At 43.3% G+C, this 20,147-nt stretch overlaps 1 protein-coding gene across 3 annotated transcripts; it reads left to right on the forward strand.

Annotated features, from left to right (window-relative positions):
• The first annotated feature begins 3,876 nt into the window (after positions 1-3,876).
• On the forward strand, positions 3,877-19,470 carry SMARCE1 (SWI/SNF related, matrix associated, actin dependent regulator of chromatin, subfamily e, member 1). Of its 3 annotated transcripts, none has more exons than XM_041462896.1 (11): positions 3,877-3,974; positions 4,723-4,773; positions 5,297-5,340; positions 8,242-8,346; positions 10,599-10,679; positions 11,785-11,916; positions 13,410-13,581; positions 15,220-15,392; positions 16,387-16,488; positions 17,015-17,225; positions 17,959-19,470. In XM_041462896.1, exons 2-11 carry the CDS (start codon positions 4,767-4,769, stop codon positions 18,165-18,167), a joined length of 1,236 nt encoding a protein of 411 aa, XP_041318830.1. In that variant the 5' UTR covers positions 3,877-3,974; positions 4,723-4,766; the 3' UTR covers positions 18,168-19,470. The 3 variants fall into 3 exon arrangements, with proteins under 3 accessions (XP_041318830.1, XP_041318828.1, XP_041318829.1); XM_041462894.1 differs by having other exon boundaries at positions 3,879-3,974; positions 17,956-19,470; XM_041462895.1 differs by lacking the exon at positions 3,877-3,974 and adding an exon at positions 4,070-4,303 and having other exon boundaries at positions 17,956-19,470.
• Positions 19,471-20,147: the final 677 nt, after the last annotated feature.

A 20,147-nucleotide genomic window follows, 5' to 3' on the forward strand; every position in this document is an offset into this window, starting at 1 on the left:
TTCCCCCTGAAAAATCAATAATTTTCTTATGTGTCCACACACACCTGTACTACAAGTCTCTTAGCCAAGGCAAATGAAATTACTCTCTAACTGTTCAAATGGGAGGAGTCAAACAACCATTTGAATGCTGGTATTCCATTAATTTTGTTTATAATAACAATGTGCATTAAAATATCTTCAACAAATTTCTCTTCTGACAAACACTACAGGTAAGTGATGCTGTAGATCTAGTCCATGTGACAAGTCACTGTTATACCAGGGTACAACTGTTACTACTTCAAATTGACTGGGCAATATAAGGGCTACAAATTCAATGTACAATTCAACCAGACCCCTTAAGTACCCCCCACTCCTACCCAAAGTAGCTGTGGGCAAACACAAACCCCAACAGAAACCCTGCAGCGGTACACAGCGGAACAGCCATCCTTCTTTAAAACCTTACAGGACAAATTTCAAACAAAGACTCAAACAAGATTGTATGAAGCTGAGAATGTTTGTGAGGATTCTGAAGAGGATGGATGTCACAGTTCCCACTGGAATGGTGGGATTGCTCAGAGTCTGGAGAATCCACACCCAGGATTTGCTGGATTACAGCAGCGTGTAAAGAATTGATTTCAGTGTCAGTATCTGCCTTATTACTTATGGCATGTGTACAAAAGTGATACTGCAGATTCTTTCAGAGTGAATTTATGCTTCCATCCTTTGTTCATGGTAAGAACAATGCATCAATATTGCCCTGTCCTGTCTGTACTGTATCAAACTCGCTAATTATCCTTAACCTGAATCATGAGCTGATGTTGTTACCACTTGAGTACTTGGCATCCTGAATGTATCAGCCTGCTCCTGTATTTTCACTATGCAGCTTTTCTTTTGTGCTTAGACTCTGTACATTTTACAATACTTGAATTTAAACTAAGTTTTAATTGCTTTAAGGCACTTTAAACAGGGATACGAATTTACCAAAGTAAATTATAGTACTACAATAAAAAAGTATTAAAATGGAGTTTGTCTATGCATATTTTGTGTGTGTCAGTGTCTTCTCCTTAAGCTGAAATGAGTAAAAGAAAAATGCAAAATAAAACTGGCAGATAGGAAAATCTGTAGCACTGTAACAAGTGTTCTCTGAGATCCTCTCTGCAACTAAGAAAAGAAAGACACAAATTCCCTCAGAATCTTCACCATAGCATGTGTGTCCTCCTGCTACAAAACTTACTCTTTTTTCCTGGTAAATCCAGTCACCCTGGCTGTTTCCTTCACATGTGACTTCCTGATACTGACTTCAGTAACTTCTACTCTAGGCCTGGTTCAAGTGGGCATTCTGGTTTTAACTAAGATTTTCACCTCTTTCAATAACTATCTATTTTTGCATTATTCACAAATTCTATCTCTCAAAATGTAAAGAACTCTCTTTTGTTCACAAAGCAACGAACTTCCACAAGAGTCAGCGTGAACGCCACATGGGCATCAAAATAATAACACCTCACCCTCATTTTTAGGTCAATTTAAAGCTGAATTAAAAAAAAATAACACTGAAGCTTAATACTGTGGCAGAGAATTCTTAATTTCTGTGGTTCTAATTAAATCCAGACCAGCTGAGCCTCTGCCAATCAGCACCTGCAAACGGCTGATGTAAAAACAAGTTTTATTGTCTCAATCTACTTCCCAGTGAATGTCTGTCCTCATTCCAGAGCTTATGAAACTGCTGGTAATTAAAACAGTTGGGTAAGAATTAGTTTTTACAACCCCCCTGGTGAGCATGGTGCAGTATAAACAATTCCATTAAATCAGTAAAACTACTTATATATTGTACAGGATATTAAAAAGTGTACGCTGGCAAAACCTTTCACTATCACAAGGTGGAATTGAGGCAAAGAGCACAGTAAGAAAAAAAAGGGGAACAAAACAAAGTAGGAAACACACTGATGGCTTTGAAAACATAATGATTTAGAGCTATTAGTGTGGAATGTGAGTTTCCATAAATGTACTTGAACACCGCAATAAACAATTCAGTTTTAAAAATAAATACATTTGAAATAATTAAAATTTAAAATTAAATTTAAAAACAATTAATAAATATTTCAAAATTTCAAGCTTTAATTTAAATCTAAATGCAATTTACACTATCAACAACACTATGTTATTAATAAACTAGAAGTGAATGTATGAAACTAGGGGGAAAGCTAGTCAAAAGCAGGGGTGAAAACAAGTTATTTTTCACCTCTTACAGGTATTTTCTCACCTTTTCTTTACCTTTTCCTGCCCCAGTGAAGCTGGTGAACTAGTTGTGATGTATTTTGCTGGCTGAGGAATCTTTTCAACTCTTGCTTTAATATCAAATTGAAGTCACAAATTATCCTGCTGCATGGCAACAAATGTCCATTGTGGGTACAGTCAGCAGAATGTAAGCAGATGAGGGCAGAGCTCTTGTGTCTTTATTTGTTCATGAAAATAAGTGTATTTAAGCATGAAAACAAACTGAGCCAGTGGAACTGCAGGCATTAAGAAAAATGGACCAAACTTGCAGCAACCCATGTTCAGTTTTTCTTCTTTTCACCTTCTACCATCCTTTTGGGTTAGGCAGGTACCATCCCCCTTGGCCTTCCTTCCAAGATTCACCCAAATTCTCCCTCATGAATGTCTAGAAATACATCTTGTTGGCCACGTGAGAGCATTGCAATGCCAAACATTCCATTTCAGCGTCAAACATTCAACATCAAACTTTCACTGCCGAAGTTTTCGTATTTAATTTAGCCACCCTGATAATTTGCAGCGTAAAAGGCTCTAAAAGCTGAATGCTGAGGTTTGGAAATCCTCACACCCTCAAAGCCACACGCTTCACTTTGTTTGATATTTGTGAGGGTTTTACCGATGTGTGACAACTTCGCTGATTTCTGCAAGGAATTGTGGACAATTTCACTGCTCCCAGACTACTGGGTAATTTATAATCCTGTCTGATTCAGCAGCAGTCTTTTGAGTTGGTCAGGCTGATTTAGTTGACAATTATCATATATTATCATATTTATTAGCCGGGGTCCATCTCGCTGCCTTCACAGCCGTCTCTAACGCCATCCCCTTCCTCTGACATTCTCCCACACACCTGCACCTTCCCGCTGCCCTCAGACCTCATCCTGCTCCACTCAACCGCCGCCACCCCAAACAGCCCTTTCGGCACCACACTGCACAGACCAGCACCCCGCAGCACTGACGGACGGTTCACCTGACTCCACCGCTGCTTTTATGGGATATTATTCGGGCTCGGCCATGACCCCGCAGCGTTTTCCGTGGCCTCACAGCACCCCGGGACCGGGGCGCTTCAGGGGCCGCGCGCAGCCCGTGAGGGGAAAAAGGCGCCAAACTCCCCTCAGGGGCCGCGCGCAGCCCGTGAGGGGAAAAAGGCGCCAAACTCCCCTCAGGGACCGCGCGCAGCCCGTGAGGGGAAAAAGGCGCCAAACTCCCCTCAGGGGCCGCGCGCAGCCCGTGAGGGGGGAAAGGCGCTAAAGTGCAGCGGGCACGAAGCATCTACAGGCTCTCCCTGCGCGCCCGTTCTGCGCCGCAGATTCGCCAGCGGCAGCCAGCACTCGGGGCACCGTGACCGAGGTTCCCGGCGCGGGGAAAGGGGACGAGCAGGGCGTTGGGCATTGCGGGTCTGGGGCGCCTCGGGAGCCCCGCTGACACCCCGTGAAGAAGTGCCTCCATGCCGCTAATGGCGGGCGGGGCCGCCCCTCGCGCGGCGCTCGGGTTGCATCCCGCAGATTCGCCACGGGCCCCTGGTGTCGCCGCCGTCCCGGAGGGTGCGGGGACTGCCCTGGCCCCTCGCTGGGGCGCGGAGCAGCCGAACAGGCTCCCCCCCATAGTAAGTGGGGAGTCACCGGCGCGCCGGGACCGGCGTGTCGAAAGTGCGGAGCGGAGTGCGCAGGCGCTGTCGCAGCCGCCCCGGCCCGTGGGAACAAAGGGAGCGCGGCCGCGCCGAGCGGGTGAGTCCGGGGGGCCCGGCGGGGCTGACCGGGGGGCTGGGGGCGGCCGGGGGCGGCCCTGGCCCCTCTATTTTTGCGCTGCGGGGCTCGGGAGCGCCCTTGAGCCCGGGGAGGTGAGCGGTGGGGCCGAGGGACTCCCCTGGTAGCCGCCTTGGGCCCGCTCAGGCTCCGCTCGATCTCCCCGAGCCAGCCCCGTGTGCGAGCCCGGAGCTCGTTAGTAGGGGTTCTGAAGGAGGTTGCAGCTGCCGTGGCGTGATAGGAAGAGAAACGGCGAAAAACCCACTTTGTTACAGCGGTGTGTGAAGCGCTGCCGGGTTCGGTGCTAAAAGGTTAAGCATTGCCTGTCAGACCGCAGCTGCGGGGCTCGGTGGTTGTTTTATGTACCCTGTAAAGGAAATATATCATTTGGTCATTTATGTATTGATAGCAGATTTCTGAAACAGTGCGTGTAAAATAATGGGATATCTTCTTTTTATTTCCTTACAGCACGAAATATATTTATTTAGACCCTTTAATATGAAGGTGACCTAAAGCTGTGTGCTCTTGCACAGCTATTTAAGGTCAGATTCCTTGGAAAGTCCATTAGTTTTTCAAAGAGATAATACCTTGGTTTCTGAAAATGCTTTTGTCTGTATTCCAAAATTGACAAATTTTGATAATCACTGATATCAATAACCATCGAGGTGTCAACAATCTGGTGGGGGAAAAGGCACAACACTTACTAGCATGATCTTCTTTTGTCTTGCAGAAGTACAAATATAATGTCAGGTGGCTGAAAATTTGACTATCAAAATGTCAAGTAAGTTTTTTAAAAAATATTTTTCTTTCTTTAACTTTGATGTTTTACAGATCTGGTTCCACAGAACCTGTATGTGAGATGATGCCATTATTCCTGGCATTAAAAGAAATTAGCAAGTGTAGTGACTAAACTCTTGGCCTTAAATCCTGCTGTGGCTGATTCCTGGCATATTGTTTTTGTAGGAAATCCAGATATCACAGCTTCTGAATCCTGTTGGACTGCATTTTTGCTTTCCTTCCGTGTAATTGGTGTGCATATAAATGAATTTCATATTCTTCAGTCTTGTGCTTGAATAAAAGCCTGGGACTAGAGTAATGGGGGGATTTCAGTTTTTCTTTCTTTTCTTTTTTAATGTTGCTTTTTGCTGTTTGATGGCAAAACGCAAAGTCTTTCAGAGTAGAATTTGTTAGTTTTTGTAAAATAATTTAAAAATGTTGGCCATAGCAGATGCCTTAAGAATTCATCCAGATTTTCCAAAAAAAAAAAAAAAAAAAAAACTGTGCTTGCATTTATATCTTAACAGAAAGGCCATCCTATGCCCCACCTCCCACCCCAGCTCCTGCAACCGTAAGTATAGTGATTTTTCTCATTAACACAAGGCCTTTAGTAACTTCCCAGAAAAATAATTGTGGAGTTGCATCACCTTCCTATATGGGAAACACAATATTAATGTGATATGAACTGTTTAAATTAATATAATTCTTTCTTTGGAAGTTTGGGAAAGAGAAGCTGAATAAACTTATTTTGCCCTTAAGGCTGGATCTCGCAGACACTGAATTTTCTGTGAGCAGTCACTTGTCTCAAATGACTCACAGTGGGTTGCAGCAGTACTGGAATAGTTAAGAATCAACTGATACATTTAATTGTAAAATGTCCTGCTCAGCCTGTGCCCAAATCATGGGCAGACAGTGCATTTTTCCACGTTTCAGTTGTACTGAGCTGCTTTTTTTATTTGCATTTGAGTGGAATGCAGGATTGTGAAACATCCTGTTATATTAGGTCAGAATAATGAAATGCTCCTGATGCCAGTCTTGCATTCCTTGAAATCACTGGTATTTTGGAGTCTAGGGCATGGGAAATATTTTACTTTCTAGTAAAGTGGCATGCCCTGACACCGAGGAAAACATGAACAGGAGCTTTGAATCCTGCCCAGTGACATTCCTGGATGTGCAAAGGTGCTGCAGTACCAGTGTGCTGTGGGCAGGAACTGTTTGAAAGTAAATGCACGTCTTTGGTCACATTTTAGATAGTTTGAGGTTTAGGACAAATCCTTTGTACAGAAGATTGAGAAAAGATGCTATAGTGATATTTTTATTTTTTTTTTTAACCAAAGTGAATTGGAAAGCTGTTACCCAGTAGTGTGTCCTCGATCTCTGCAGGATGGGAGTTAGAAGGAATGTGATCCTTCAAGTTTTTTGTGCCATACTTTACAGGAAGAGGCTTGAAAATTTATATAATACATAAATACAAGTTACGTTTTTATAAGTTTACATAAATAAAACTTGATTTGCATAGTTTGCTCAGAGTTTTCATTTTGCACACAGCAAAATAGAGCTGTTAGAAGGAACACGATGGATCCACTCTGACCACTGGATTCCTGCATCGAGAGCTGTGCATACACATGTGATTCCTTTGGAATTTAGCATGGATACAGATGTTTAATGGTTCATGTTGGTGTGGTACAGTCCTTCAGGATACATGAAGCACATGCCAGGACTGCAACCAGTGACATGCATTGCCTGTTTTACAAGCATCTTTTATTTTGTATTATATTTTATTCAGTCCTTCACGTGATGGTCTGTGCTCTGTTAATGCAAGTCACAAAGTAGCCAAATAACCTTGCTTGTTCTTCCACAGCCAGTTCCAGGTGCTGCAGTCAACAAAATCCCAGTAATTCTCACAACTGCAGTACTGTACCTGAAATAAAAATTCTCCATGTGATGCAAGGTAGTTCCTGGTAACATTTAAATCCTGTCTTGCAGAAATAAAGAATTAAGCAGACGGAGATTACAATTGTCACCTGGTTTTATTGAAGAGGTGTAGTTCAACATATTCAAAGCCTGTTGTTATGGTAATACAAAAAACTGTACTAAAACAGTGCCTTGTGAAGTAGTGAATGTGTATGTCATGAGCCCAGGTATACAGATGAGCACATCAGCTGCTGTGACTGAGTTAAAAAGCTTGGCAATAAAGTCTCTGTTGAAGACTGACTGTTAAAGGATAATTTTCCTCTGCACTTGTGTGTTTAGAAATAAACTCCTGCAGTGTGTCTGCATTGACCTGAAACCTTCCTAGTTACTTTAGTCAGCTCCTAAAACACTTCTGTTCGGTGTTGGTACGTGTCATACTTTGGTTCTTAGAGTCCTGAACTTACTTGTCACATTTTTATAACTGTAATCTGGAGCAGGTCCAGTCAGCAAGTCCCTGTGAAAGACTTCTTGGAATGTTTATTAGGGCTGCTGGAGAGTGGGACACTATGGGAATGAGATTTAAATGTCTGGAAATCCTCCAGGCTCTTTTGAATCCTTATGGAATCATAGAACCACTGCAGTCAGAACTTAATCACAACTACCATAGTTGATCTTTTTTTCCAACGAAATCTGACTGGGAAAGGGGGGGATAATGGAAAAAATAAATTTATTTGAGGAGGGGAATACAGGTAACTTGATGAAACTTGAATGTCCATTGCTAAGTGAGAAGGGAATGCAAAGAAACAAGATTTTTTTTTTTCTGTGTGAATGAGGTGAGAACAAATCAATCCACTTTCATGAATGAATGAAGATGCATTGATTAACTTCTGAATTATCTTGGATTTGGTGATCTGTTCAAACTAGTTTAAAGTTTTTAACTTACAGGTCTTACTGCAGATGTAGAGTTCCTCAGCTCTGTCAGTCTACAGCCTGCCTTGTAACAGAGGGATGTCTCTGGGAATTGTCTTCAGCCACTGGCAGTGGAGCACAAATGGTGCTTTGAGAGATTTCCTCCCCTGCTCTATTTGTTGGGAAGGCAGAATTCTGGGAAGAAAAGCAGGCAGGGATTTTCATTGGTGTAATAAACGTGGGTACTGGGGATTTCTGCCCCATCACTGGGTGCTGTGTTGCCCAACTTTCACCCTTTCAGGAAACAAGAGTCTTCTGAAGTCCTTGGTGGCTTATGTTGGAAAACTTTATTAGCCATGACCTGAATTTACAGAGTACTTGTTCAAATGAGTTACACAGTTAATAGAAATAAAATCACCAATTTCAGGCAGAAATTTGTAGTGACACATTTGCTTAAAAGTCCTGTTTCCTTACTAGGTTTATACTGGAGTAAGTTGTGTGTGTTGGGAAGACACCAACTGCTACACCTCATTGCTTGTTTGAATTCTGGTTGCTTTTGCATGCCATATTGCAGTTCATTTTCATTTCTGTGTTCTCCTCGTTTGAGCTCATTTCTCATTCGTGTTTTTGTCTCATTTGTTTCCATCAGCAAATGCCCAGCACCCCAGGGTTTGTGGGATACAATCCATACAGCCATCTGGCCTACAACAACTACAGGCTGGGAGGGAACCCGGGCACCAACAGCCGGGTCACGGTAGGAGAATCAACTATTACATCCTCCAGCAAACACCAGGAGCTGACCAGAAATGGCTTTAGGGTTAGGTTCTTCGGAGTCTTGGCTGCTGCCACTTCTTTATAAAAAAAAAAACCAAAAAACAACTTCTGATTCTTATTCCTCACCTTCCCCCCCTTCCCTTTCACTCTGAAACCTTTTGCAGGAAAATGGGTTTTTACTCAGCAGGGAAAACTGGTAATGGTATATGATGCAGACATCCAAAAAGACAGACTTTGGTCTTCAGTGACCACTGCATGCATAGGAAAAGCTTCTGTAGCTGGGTATGAATTTTTGGAGGGGGGGAACTGCTCTTTTTGCTGAGGTTCACTGGTACAAAAATAAGGAAGAACATTTTGCAAGCTGGAGATCATTGATAGTCGTTGCATCATCCTGTTGAGCCATACAAGAGGTACAGCCCTTTATTTTTCTTTCTACTCTTAGTCTGGTAATAGCTGCACAGTCCCAAGTTCAGTCATTATTTTTTCAACAAAACTGTGATGTTGATAATAAAGTAGAATCTTTTCAGCTCGTATATGTGTCAGTGTGTGGGAAATGGATGTTACATTCATTTTTCATGGAGTAAACAAAGTGAGATGGAGACAAGTGGTGAGGGAGGTGACAGCTTCTTTCAAACATGAATCAAGTCCTGGCATTGTATGCAGTTAGGAAACAAAAATAGACAGTGGAAATGTAACACTTTGATAACACAACAGAAACAGACTAAATCTCTGATATTTTCTTAAATATCTCACAACTTTAAGATTTTTCCATGTAGAACTTTGTACCTCAAAACTTCTGATCAGTTTGGAAGGTGATACAAAGATTTCTCAAGGACCAAATACATGGTGCTTTTAAAGAAGTGTAGCCTTTTTATACCTCTCATAAACCTTCTTTCAAACTTAATATATGAAGTTCATCCAATTTTTTAAAGCATTTACAGAAAGGATCTTCCTAAAGACTGGAATTGACTGTCCAAATGGATACTTTCCTTCTACAAGACTAAGTCAGGTTTTGTCTGAGAACTTCCATTGTTTCTGTATGTCACAAGCATACACAGCCTGCTCTGCCATGCATATCCCAGTATATGGATGGTGTCTTTAAACCCCTCTTAATTTAAAAGCATTAAACAGTTTCCGTTAATGTTTTTCCAACCCATCTGTATGTGTATCTATGTATACATTTTGGTAATGCATATACCTCATGCACATTATTTATACACAGTTCTGTATGCATTGTTCATAGAGCTCCATAAATTCAGCAAACAAAAAAAAAATAATCCTGTCAGGAGGAAAACAGTATTGAATGTTAGCCTTCTGGGCTACACCCAAATATTGATCTACAGGCCACAGCCCTGAAAGATCTTGAACCTGCTTTGTATTTTCATGTAAATACTCCCACTTAATAGAACTCCTGGCATGTGGAAGTGCTGGAGGGTTTCAGACCCTGCAGTTGACAGGGGCTGTGATGTCATTGTACTGCTTTAGGAGCAAGCCCTGTCAGATGTTCTGTGGGTTGAAGGGATGCAAGGAGACCCAGCAGCTTTCCAGCAGCAGCATTCAAGCTCAGTAGCCTTTTGTGTGGTGCCAGCACTGTGTCTGGCAGCATAAAGCTGAAGGAAGACAGAGCACAGGAGTATGTTCCAGGCTAATTGGGATAATTCATTAGAGCTTGGCTACAAGTAGAGCACATATTTACCTTTTAGCTGCATAGAGTTGTTTTCATAAAGAGTCTGTTAATTGGCTCCAAATTACCACTGACAAATTTTACAGAAAAATAATTAGTAAAATTACTTGATAGTGTCTCTAACTTACTGTTTTTAAACTTTCTTCGTATCTTTTTTCACCTGTACAGTAGCCACATTAAATTTGTCAAAACAGATAAAATAAATTAGTCATCAGAAGTGAGAAAAAACAGCCTGCTGGGATTAGTGTTTCCATGTCAGCTCCTAAGCTGTGTAGTTCAGTTTTAAAAACATGGAGCCCTTTTGAGGATTTATATAGTTACTGCTCTGTAAACTTTCAGAGAAAAAGACAAACTTAATTGGAAATTATTCCTGTGAGGACCAGCTCTAGCTAGTGCTTGTTCACTTACAGACTGGGTAATTTTTCTGGTGATGTTGCTTGCTTCTCTTGGTGGGGGTGTGTGAATGCACAAGTGTTTTCCAAAGCTAGTGCGTGTAGAACCTGTTCAGCGATCCCATTAACGAATGGATTTATCCCATTCTTTTATAGGCTTCCTCTGGTATTACCATTCCAAAGCCCCCCAAACCCCCAGACAAGCCCCTGATGCCCTACATGAGGTACAGCCGGAAGGTGGGTATTACAGTGTCCATCAGTAATAAAGTCAGTGTTCGTTTGTGCTAACAATTAATTGCTATGATCTTAGTTTCAGCTTCTAAACGTTGACTCCTAACAGCCTGCGCTCTCTTAAGGGGATGTAAAGTACAGAGTCTGCCCTGCAGAACAAAGGCAGCAGTAGTCTGGTCACACAGTTGCCAATTTCTGGGGGGAAAATTGCTAAAATGCTAATTCCTACCACTGTCTGCTGACAAGGATCCACCCCGCCACATTCAGAAGTTCCTGTGACTTACTGACAGAACTTTTTTATATAAAGGAAGTATTCCTTGCGTTTTCTGGGCTTGGTGCAGTGCTGTAGCTGGACTGAAGAGTAGCAATGAGTGGACTTTGCATGTTCTCCTTCACCACCCTAGCCCGTGGCAACGTTTGCTTCGCTATTCTGAGAACTGTTTGACAGAAAGTAGGAGAGAGAGACTCTTGTGGAGTCTGGAATCTGATGGGGCATGGGGAGGGCATGGCAACCTGGCTGAAGCAGGTGAGCCAGAAGGAATTTCTTCCACTTCTGGTAAAGTATCTTTACCAGCATGTCTGTCTTAGGCCAAAAAACATCAACACACACAAAAAAAAAAAAAAAGTCAAGTGGCGCAGCAAGAAATTACACTGGCAGCTCTCCTTTTTTTTTCCCTATAAAGTTAGAAACCTTTTTGGTGGAGTCAGAACTTGTTGGAACTCAGATTGATCAGCAAGACTGAAATATTGTGAAATGTTACATTCTGATCTGAAAAGCTCAGTCTCTTTGTCATAATCTACTGCTGGATGTGTTTACTCAGTAGCATTTTTTTCCCCGAGATGCAGCGATGTTCATTTAAGAAGAGAATTGAGAGGGTTAAAGGCAATATTCCCATGAGACCAAAGCCACTCAGCAATTGCCTGGTTCAGTAGCTGGCTTCCTACTGACTTCCTGCCCCAGAAAATAATCCAGATAGTTTAGCCAGACTCATTCCTAACTTTATCCTGTTTTTCATGGTGATTCCAGAAAGAACACTGAGATGACAATATAAAATGTTTAATTTGGAAGTATTTAGATATCATTAGTAAAGCTCCAGCTGTTTCTGTTAAGGTCTGGGACCAAGTGAAGGCGTCCAATCCTGATTTGAAGTTATGGGAAATTGGCAAGATTATTGGAGGAATGTGGCGAGATCTCACTGATGAAGAGAAGCAAGAGTATTTGAATGAATATGAAGCTGAAAAGGTAAATGGAAGAAATCTGGGATGTTTATTACAGCTGATTCTTCTAGGAACTGGTCTGAGAAGAAAAATTCATCTTCCCCATGCAGGGGTGTTTGAGGCATTCACGAGAGCCCTGTATGTAACTTAAATGGAAGTTTGTCCTGACACGTCTCTTAGATTTTTTAAATAACTGTGCATCAACTGTGACTGGTCAGTTTTTAGACCTAATTCAAAATGAAGTATTAATAATTGAGTGTCGATTTTAACTGTGTAATGAATGGATTTGATTGTACAACATCAGTATTGAAAAGATTGTCTCAACACCAAAATCCTCTTTCAAAACTGGTGCTCTGCAACTACTGCCGTTGTCATGAACATGTTCCTAAGAGACTTCCAGTCACGTGGGGTTTGGTTTTCCTGGTGGAACTCCACACTGTGGCATTAATGTTTTGTTTCTTAATAGAAAATGCTACCACTTGTAGGGTTTTCTTGTGCTTTTGTTTTGGTTTTATTGATCTTAATGACAAGAGATGACAGCTGCCTCGTGTCTAGGTTGGTAAGTGTTGAGCACCTGTACAAGACTGGTCTTGTGATTCTCAGGTACGAAGGGAGAATTGTCCTGCTGATGTGTTGTGCTTACACCTGGCAGGCACCTGAGGCTCTGGCTACCTGCTCAAATCTCAGCTGGTTTTATTCCAAGGCAATAGAGAAGTACTGCAAAACTCAGTGCTCTTAGCTGAGAAAAAAAATCCAGGAATTCTATTTTTACCTTGGTAATGATGTTTAGATTGTAAGCTCCTTGGGGCAGGGGCCAGCTGGTTTCTGTTGTGCCAAGGCAGAAGGATCCTGGTCCTCATCATAAACAAGCATTTTAAGTACTTTTAACGATATTATAGATTATATCCATTTTTTCATTGGGAATACCTCAAATCGCTGTACAAAATCTTAAAAATGAGATTAAAGAAAGCAATTCAAAGAGAAAAAGTATTTCAAAGAAAGTGAAAATAGTGCTGCTGTCCTGCTGCCAGGAGGAGACAGGAGTCTGGCTGCAGCTTTCTGTGCCATCCCAGAGCAGGGATGGGTCAAAGAATGGACAAATCTTAAATGATTTTGGAAAGTGGTTCATGACATACTGGCGTAAGGAAAGAGAAGAAATCAGAATCACAGATTTAGTTAGAACTCCAGAGAATTACTAATATTTTGTGTTTGTTAATTTTATCCTACCAGAACTTGAGGTTAAATGTTCTGAGGTATTTGAATTTGAAATCTCAGAAAACAAAGCTATCATAATACTAAAAGGACCTAAGAACCAGCTGTGTTTTTAAAACACAAATTACTATAGAAGTTCTCATTTGTAAAAAAGAAAGACTGAGAGAATCTGATCATTTGTATCTCAGCCAGACGATTCAGATTCAGCTTTACCTGTGTAACCGCACTGTGCGTTACACAGAGCGCAGCTGTGGCCAGGTGGGAATCACCCAGTGGTGCAATCAAACCGTGTTGGTCACCTTTCAGATCGAGTACAACGAGTCCATGAAAGCCTACCACAACTCCCCTGCCTACCTGGCCTACATCAACGCCAAGAGCCGCGCCGAGGCGGCGCTGGAAGAGGAGAGCCGGCAGCGGCAGTCGCGCATGGAGAAGGGGGAGCCCTACATGAGCATCCAGCCCGCGGAGGATCCCGATGGTAAGGAGCTTGTGTGCACTCCCAGTGGGACACTCGTGGCAGGACAGGCTGTGGAGATACAGAAAACCACCCGTGTGCTCCTTCCGCAGCGCTTCACGTGGCTTCGTTTCTGCTTTGGTGCTTTAGTGCCAGTTTTCAGTACCGCTTTTTATTCCATACAGCTGACTTTGTTCCCAAAAGTAAGGTGGCACCTGTGGCAAAAGTTATTCCAGCCCTTCTTAATTAAGTGTGAAGTAATGCTTAATAGTTCAAACCAAATCAGTCTGCTTACTGCTCCATAATGGCTTTGGCACATGCTTTAGAAAAGGCTTAGATGCCTGATTTAATCTGGCTTGGGTGGAATGTTGTGCTTTATTACCAGAAGCACATAAATCTGACAGGCAGAGTTCTGGTGTGATTAAGAGCACCTGAACTTTGAATGTGTTCAACAACTGTCATTTGAGATTGTTTGGCAAGTGAGGTGCCCTTGCTGCTGACAAGTTGATGAGAAAATTCTGAAAGTTTATTTGACTGCAAGGAAATGCACCCCACCCAGTGGGAAAAGTCAGCCTCACACACCTCATGGCTGCTTTTAAATTCATCACCAAATACTTGTTGAAACCTGAGGGGGAAAAATGTGCTCAGTTACACCCTTTTTTTTCCTTCCCCCTTGTGAAAGCACACCCCTGAGATAAATCTCATAGCAAACAGCACTTTCCCCCATGTGAGGTAATTGCAACATTTATGTAAATACGTTTTGTGCTGGAATAGCTGGAACCTGGGGAGTTAAGATTCTGTTCTGTGCTACCCTGAGCAAAGTAGAGTCAGGCAGAACCAGCCATTACCTCTTTTTTTGTTTTGTTTAAATGAGATACAATATAACACTTGGAAATAAACTTTCATTTAACTAGTTCTCTTCTTTGGTAGTATCTCCTGGCGTGATCTTCAGCTTCTTAAGATTTCTGTGAATAGTTGGGATAGTCATCTATTCCTATTCCATCATATTCCTATCTCCAGTAGAAATACTTAATGTAAAACACATTAGACCTCTGGACTTTTCTACGTGGCGCTGTTCTGGGAGATAATTCATACTTGTTGTTTAACTGTGTTCTCTTCAGAGAAATGCAGTTGCTAATAAATAATCAAATTCTCTTAATACATGACTGAATTTTCAGTGGTGAGTAAATGTGTTTCACTGCTTCATGCTTTCAGTTCTCAGTGTTTTAAAAAAATAAGTGGTTTTGATCTGTACTACAAAGGTTATTTATAGAGGAGTCACTATCCTGCTGGCATTTTGTTCTGGAAACATGATTAATCAGGAATGGGTCTTTTATTTGGTGTATTAATAGTCCCTCTTACTGTGGAAGTGTGGAAAGCAACAGAGTGAATAACTAGGTCAGTCCCAATTTCAGCTGTGGGAAATGCATGTGTAATCAGCTGTTAGAGCTGTGCCAGGTAAATGCTGCCCTGGCCACACTTTGTCTCCTTTTGTAATTCCCTGATGCTCTGTGTGTGTTACTGTGAACTTTGTGACACAACAACTGCAGGTGTTAGGGCTGATATTGTAGTTTTTGTGAGTGGTGATGTGGGTACAGAGTGATTAGACTCAGCTCTCATTTTGTGGGATCAAAGCAGTCACCCCTCGAACTCCCGTTCCAGATTACGACGATGGGTTCTCCATGAAGCACACGGCCACGGCTCGGTTCCAGAGGAACCACCGGCTCATCAGCGAGATCCTGAGCGAGAGCGTGGTGCCCGACGTCCGCTCCGTGGTCACCACAGCCAGAATGCAAGTCCTGAAACGCCAGGTTCAGTCCTTAATGGTTCATCAGGTAAAAAGAAAGGATGAGGACGCAGCTAAAATGCGGTGGGGTTGGGCTGGACTCCAGAGTCTTTGGATCATTTGATCACCTACATGACTGTTCTTGCTGGGTGTCAATGTTCTGTGTGCTCCAGGAGCTAATCCCTGGGAGCTGCAGAATGTGAGACTTCACCTTCTGTGCTGTTTTGTTCTTTGTGTTTTGTCCTAAGTGTTAGTTCCGTAGTTCTTCATTATTATACACAACCCCCTGTATGCAGTTTTTAAAGTCTGCTGGTTAATAAGTACTGGCAGTGTTGTGATTTTGGGTACCTGACGACTCATCTTGTTTGTAATATTCTTTTTTTTGAAGCAACTTGTCCCTCTTCTAACATTTTTCACTGAAAGTTAAATTTATACAAAATATATGGTGATGTCACACCTGCATGTTTCACCCAGCTTTGGCCACATGCCTGTGTTTTCCACACACTCATGTTACCAAAAGAACCCTTTCAGCACAGTCAGTGTGTGTGTGGGTGAAGCAACACCAGAATTAGTTAGAGATTTGTTGGGGTTGTTTTTTTAATTACAGAAGATCTGGAGGGTGGAGGGGATGGTTGTCCTTCTTTCCTATGAATTGTGGTCTTTCTGTGTTAGAGACCATAATTGATGTGGAGAGTGTCTGTACCTGTGAGCTGTGTGTATACAGGCCTGTGGGATATGTATACACAGACCTGGGGGTGCAGAATAGGAAAGAAAATGTGCAGATTTGATGCTGGAAGCTTCACCTCAGATACACAGTGTTTCATTTACAATATACTTGAACTGCTGCACAGACCCATGTACTGTTCCTACTTTTCAGTATGAATTTTTGAGCTAGTGGGTATCAGAGGCAGGCAGAAGGATGTTTACGTATTAGACCAATATTTAAAAATAAACCCATATGAAAATTTGTATGCTTAGCTGTACCTTTGCCCAGTTTTTAGGTGACTGCACAGTGAGGTTCTTGCTGTTTGTTTCACTTCCAGCGTAAGCTCGAAGCTGAGCTGCTGCAAATTGAGGAGCGTCACCAGGAAAAGAAGAGGAAGTTTTTGGAAAGCACAGAATCTTTCAACAACGAGCTTAAAAGGGTACAACTCATTTTTCTCACTTACTCTGAGGAAGCTGCTGGTTCCACAGTGGTACAAGTGCTTTAGTTCTCTGTTCATTTCTGAGTGATTGCCCAGCTGCTGGGGCACTGCCCTGCCGTGGGTGGGAAAAAGCACAGGATGATTTCCTGCTCCTTCAGTGACCCTTAGGGGCACATTGGGCCAGTACAGTTCAGAAGTGCCTCCAGGCTGGGCTGGGTGAATTCACACAGAGCAGCTGGAGGAAGGTGGCCTGAAGCCACTGTGGAGGGCACACTGCTCTCCTTGGCTGTGCTGAAATAACAAGTTTTAGGTTGTTTATTTATTCCCTCTCCCCTTTTTTTTTCTTTATATGCCTGTATTTCCCTCCCTAGTTACTTAGATAAACTTTGTAAAATCAGAAGGACTGTGCTGTGTGTAGAAATAATGAACTTGTCATGGGGGTTTACTGATGATTTATTTCTCAGGGTAACTGAGGTAGTAAAAGAGCTAAAATTTTCCTTTGTTTTGTTTTGTTTTTAATTGCTAGTTATGCAGTTTGAAGGTGGAAGTGGATATGGAAAAAATTGCAGCTGAAATTGCTCAAGCTGAGGAGCAGGCTCGCAAGAGACAGGAGGAAAGGGAAAAGGAAGCAGCTGAGCAAGCTGAGCGCAGTCAGAACAGCCTGGCAGCTGAGGAGGAGCAGGCAGCCAGCAAAGGGGAGGAGAAGAAGGAAGAGGAGAGCACTCCAATGGAGACAGGTAACTGCCTGAACATCTGCAGAATCCTCCAAGGATCAGCATTAAAGGGTCTCTGAGGAGAACAGTTCACTGCATCTTGGTGAACACAGGCATTTGCTTGCTTCTCATTAAATTATTCGTTTTTAAAAGAGGAGAGGATAAGATCCCACAGAGCCCCATGTCATGCTTTGTGTGTGATGTACCCAGAGGAAAAAACAGTAAACCTGAAGTTAGACTTTGGTTAACTGGGAGCAACTGGGGGTGTTTCCTTGTCCCAGTGTCAGTGTCCAGCCACGATGATGCAACAGCAATGCTTCCTATGCAGCACTCAGGCAAATTTTCTAGCTGCTTTGTGCTCAGGACAGTGGCAGTAAGAAATGCTGCTGGATTCAGGAGTCCCAGTGACTAGAACATCAGTGAGTCACTGCTGCAACAGCAGGAGCATAAGGAAAGAGGGGCCAAGGAGTTTGAATTCCAGTGCTTCTGCTTTAACAAGGAGCATGGCTTTCTAATGGCTGGAATTCTGAGGTCAGGCAGCTGTGGCTGACATCAGGATGCTGTGGCAGGACCATATATGTCCTCAGCACTGAGAGATCCCTGAGCTGTGCCTGTCCCTGCATGTTCTAAGTGACAGAAGTGACTGCTATGGAATACTCGTGTTTATTACAGCTTCTTTTTCTTCCTAAATCCTAATTGCACAATCTAAATAAATATTGGCATGTAAATGACACTGAGAAATACATTTTTCCAGAAGAGCCTCACCCAGAAGAGAGCACAGAGAACCAGCAGAACGGTGAAGAAGGAACCTCCACCCCAGAGGACAAGGAGAGTGGGCAGGAAGGAGTGGACAGCACAGCTGAGGAGGGAACCAGCGACAGCAACACCGGCTCAGAGAGCAACAGCGCGACCGTGGAGGAGCCGCCCGCAGACCCCATCGCCGAGGAGGGCGAGAAGAAAGAGTAATAATCACTGACTCAGCTCCTGTGTCTCTGTAATGAAGTACTGTTTGATTTCAGAACGTGCTCTGCGGCTGTTGAACCTTCCCTGCCTCTGTCACTTGTCTCCAAAGGATGCCGGGGTTTAGTGACACGCCAGGTTATCAGTGTAGCAATGTGAAGGGGCCTGCAGAGGTACAGGGTGTCCTGCAGGAGGCAGAAAAGGAACCTCATGTGTCTAAACACAGTGTGGAGAGGTGCTTATATTGTATTTCTTCCTTAGAAAGACATCATTGGTTTTGGTTTCTATATGAGAAATCAGGCCTTCTCCCTTTCTTCTGGTGCCATGGACACAGTGGCATTTTTCCCCAGAGGCCCTTCCTGCCCCTTGTGGCACAGGTGTCTCACCTGTCCTGGCCTGACTGCACAAGGGACCTGCTCCTGGCAGTGGCACTGGCTTTCTGGAGAGGCTGGAATGTGGCTGAAGCATTCACACCTGTTCTTACTATGGAGCAAAGATCTGATGCCTGCCCAGGGTGTCCCCTGGAGCCTCTCCTTACCTAACAACTCCAAAGTCCCCTGTGTCCCACAACTACTGCACTGCATGTCAACAAGGGCAATTTCTGCTGCAGCCTCCCCAGTCCATGCTTTTAAAGAAAGCTCCCAGTCCTCAGGAGCAGGTCCAGAATGAGGCTGAAAGTCTGGGGTTTTGGGGGTTTTTGGTGTAACTTGTTTTTCTAGAGTAGCTGCTCTGCTGTGGTGGAAACTTGCTCATGGTCTGTGTGTGGCATGTCAGGAGATCCAGTTCCAAAGGGCTCAGTGTAGTCTTGCAGGAAATGACACATCATGAGGGATTTTTTTTTTTCTGTGGTGCAGGATTCTTTTCAACAAGCCTTTGCTTTTCTTTCCCAGTTAACTCCTTTTATTTGCTACCAAGAGACCCTGGTGTGGTCTCAGCCAGAGACCTGGCACAGAACAGAGCAGGAGAGCGTTTAGACACGCACATGTTCTCTGAGCAGACAGTCACTGATATGGCACAAGTGGTAAAAAATAGTAATTTTGCTTGTAATGAGCTTTCAGAACCTCTGGAGACTCTACAAATGTACTGAAAAGGCCATAATTTGCCCTATATAAGCAAAACCCCACAAATAAATACACTGAATTGTGGCAACAGCCACTTCTCGACTTAACAACTGAGGGAACACATAATGTTTCAATGAACTGATGTGTATTTGCAGAGCATTGGGTCTATCAGATGGTGTTTTTTAAATCCTTTTTTTTTTTAATGGTCTAAAAATAATAAAATCCAACATGTTTGGTTTTTTTTAAACTCACAGTGGTCTGTTCTTGTCTTTTAAGGTAGTGCCAGTGTTTGGTTCAGATCTTTCATCAGCTGTTCTCCATCTCAAGCCAGAGGAAAATAAGCACACAGGTTTTTATTTCTGACAAAGTACCAGCTGCTGGCTGGACTGGAGCCCCCCTCCCTCCCCCAGCCCTGTGGGGCCCAGGTGGGGTTCCACACCTGAGGTGCTGCAAACCCTTGTTGTGCAACAGCTTTTATCTGCAGCAGCCCTGGGTTCTGTAGGCCGGGGATGCTTTTCATCTGCTCCAAATTCTCAAGGTGTATGTAAATAACTAATTATTGGCAAAGATGGGTGTGTGCAGCTCAGGGTGTGTACGTGAAGGAGTGGGTGTTGTCTTCACGAGTGAAATAACTTGTCCAAGCACATGAGAACGTGAAGGAATGCCCATGGGCAGCGTTGGAGCACTGACCAGCCCCATGGTGCCTGGCAGAGGTGCCTAAAAGGTTCAGGAGCATCAAGGAGAGGGACAGGCCTCAGGAGAAACCTGCAGCAGCCCTTCCTCAGAGCAACCTGGAGCTTCTGGTGAGCCCTGTGTCCTACAGATCCTCAGTGGGATGTTCTTGACAGACCCTGTGGCCACCTGCAGGTCCCCAGCAGGGCCAGGAACCCTTCCTCCCATGAGGAAGAGCCCTCATGCTTTGCTG

The sequence above is a fragment of the Pyrgilauda ruficollis genome, unplaced genomic scaffold (assembly GCF_017590135.1).
Source record: "Pyrgilauda ruficollis isolate IOZ18807 unplaced genomic scaffold, ASM1759013v1 scaffold161, whole genome shotgun sequence".
In the NCBI taxonomy this organism is placed as follows: Eukaryota; Metazoa; Chordata; class Aves; order Passeriformes; family Passeridae; genus Pyrgilauda; species Pyrgilauda ruficollis.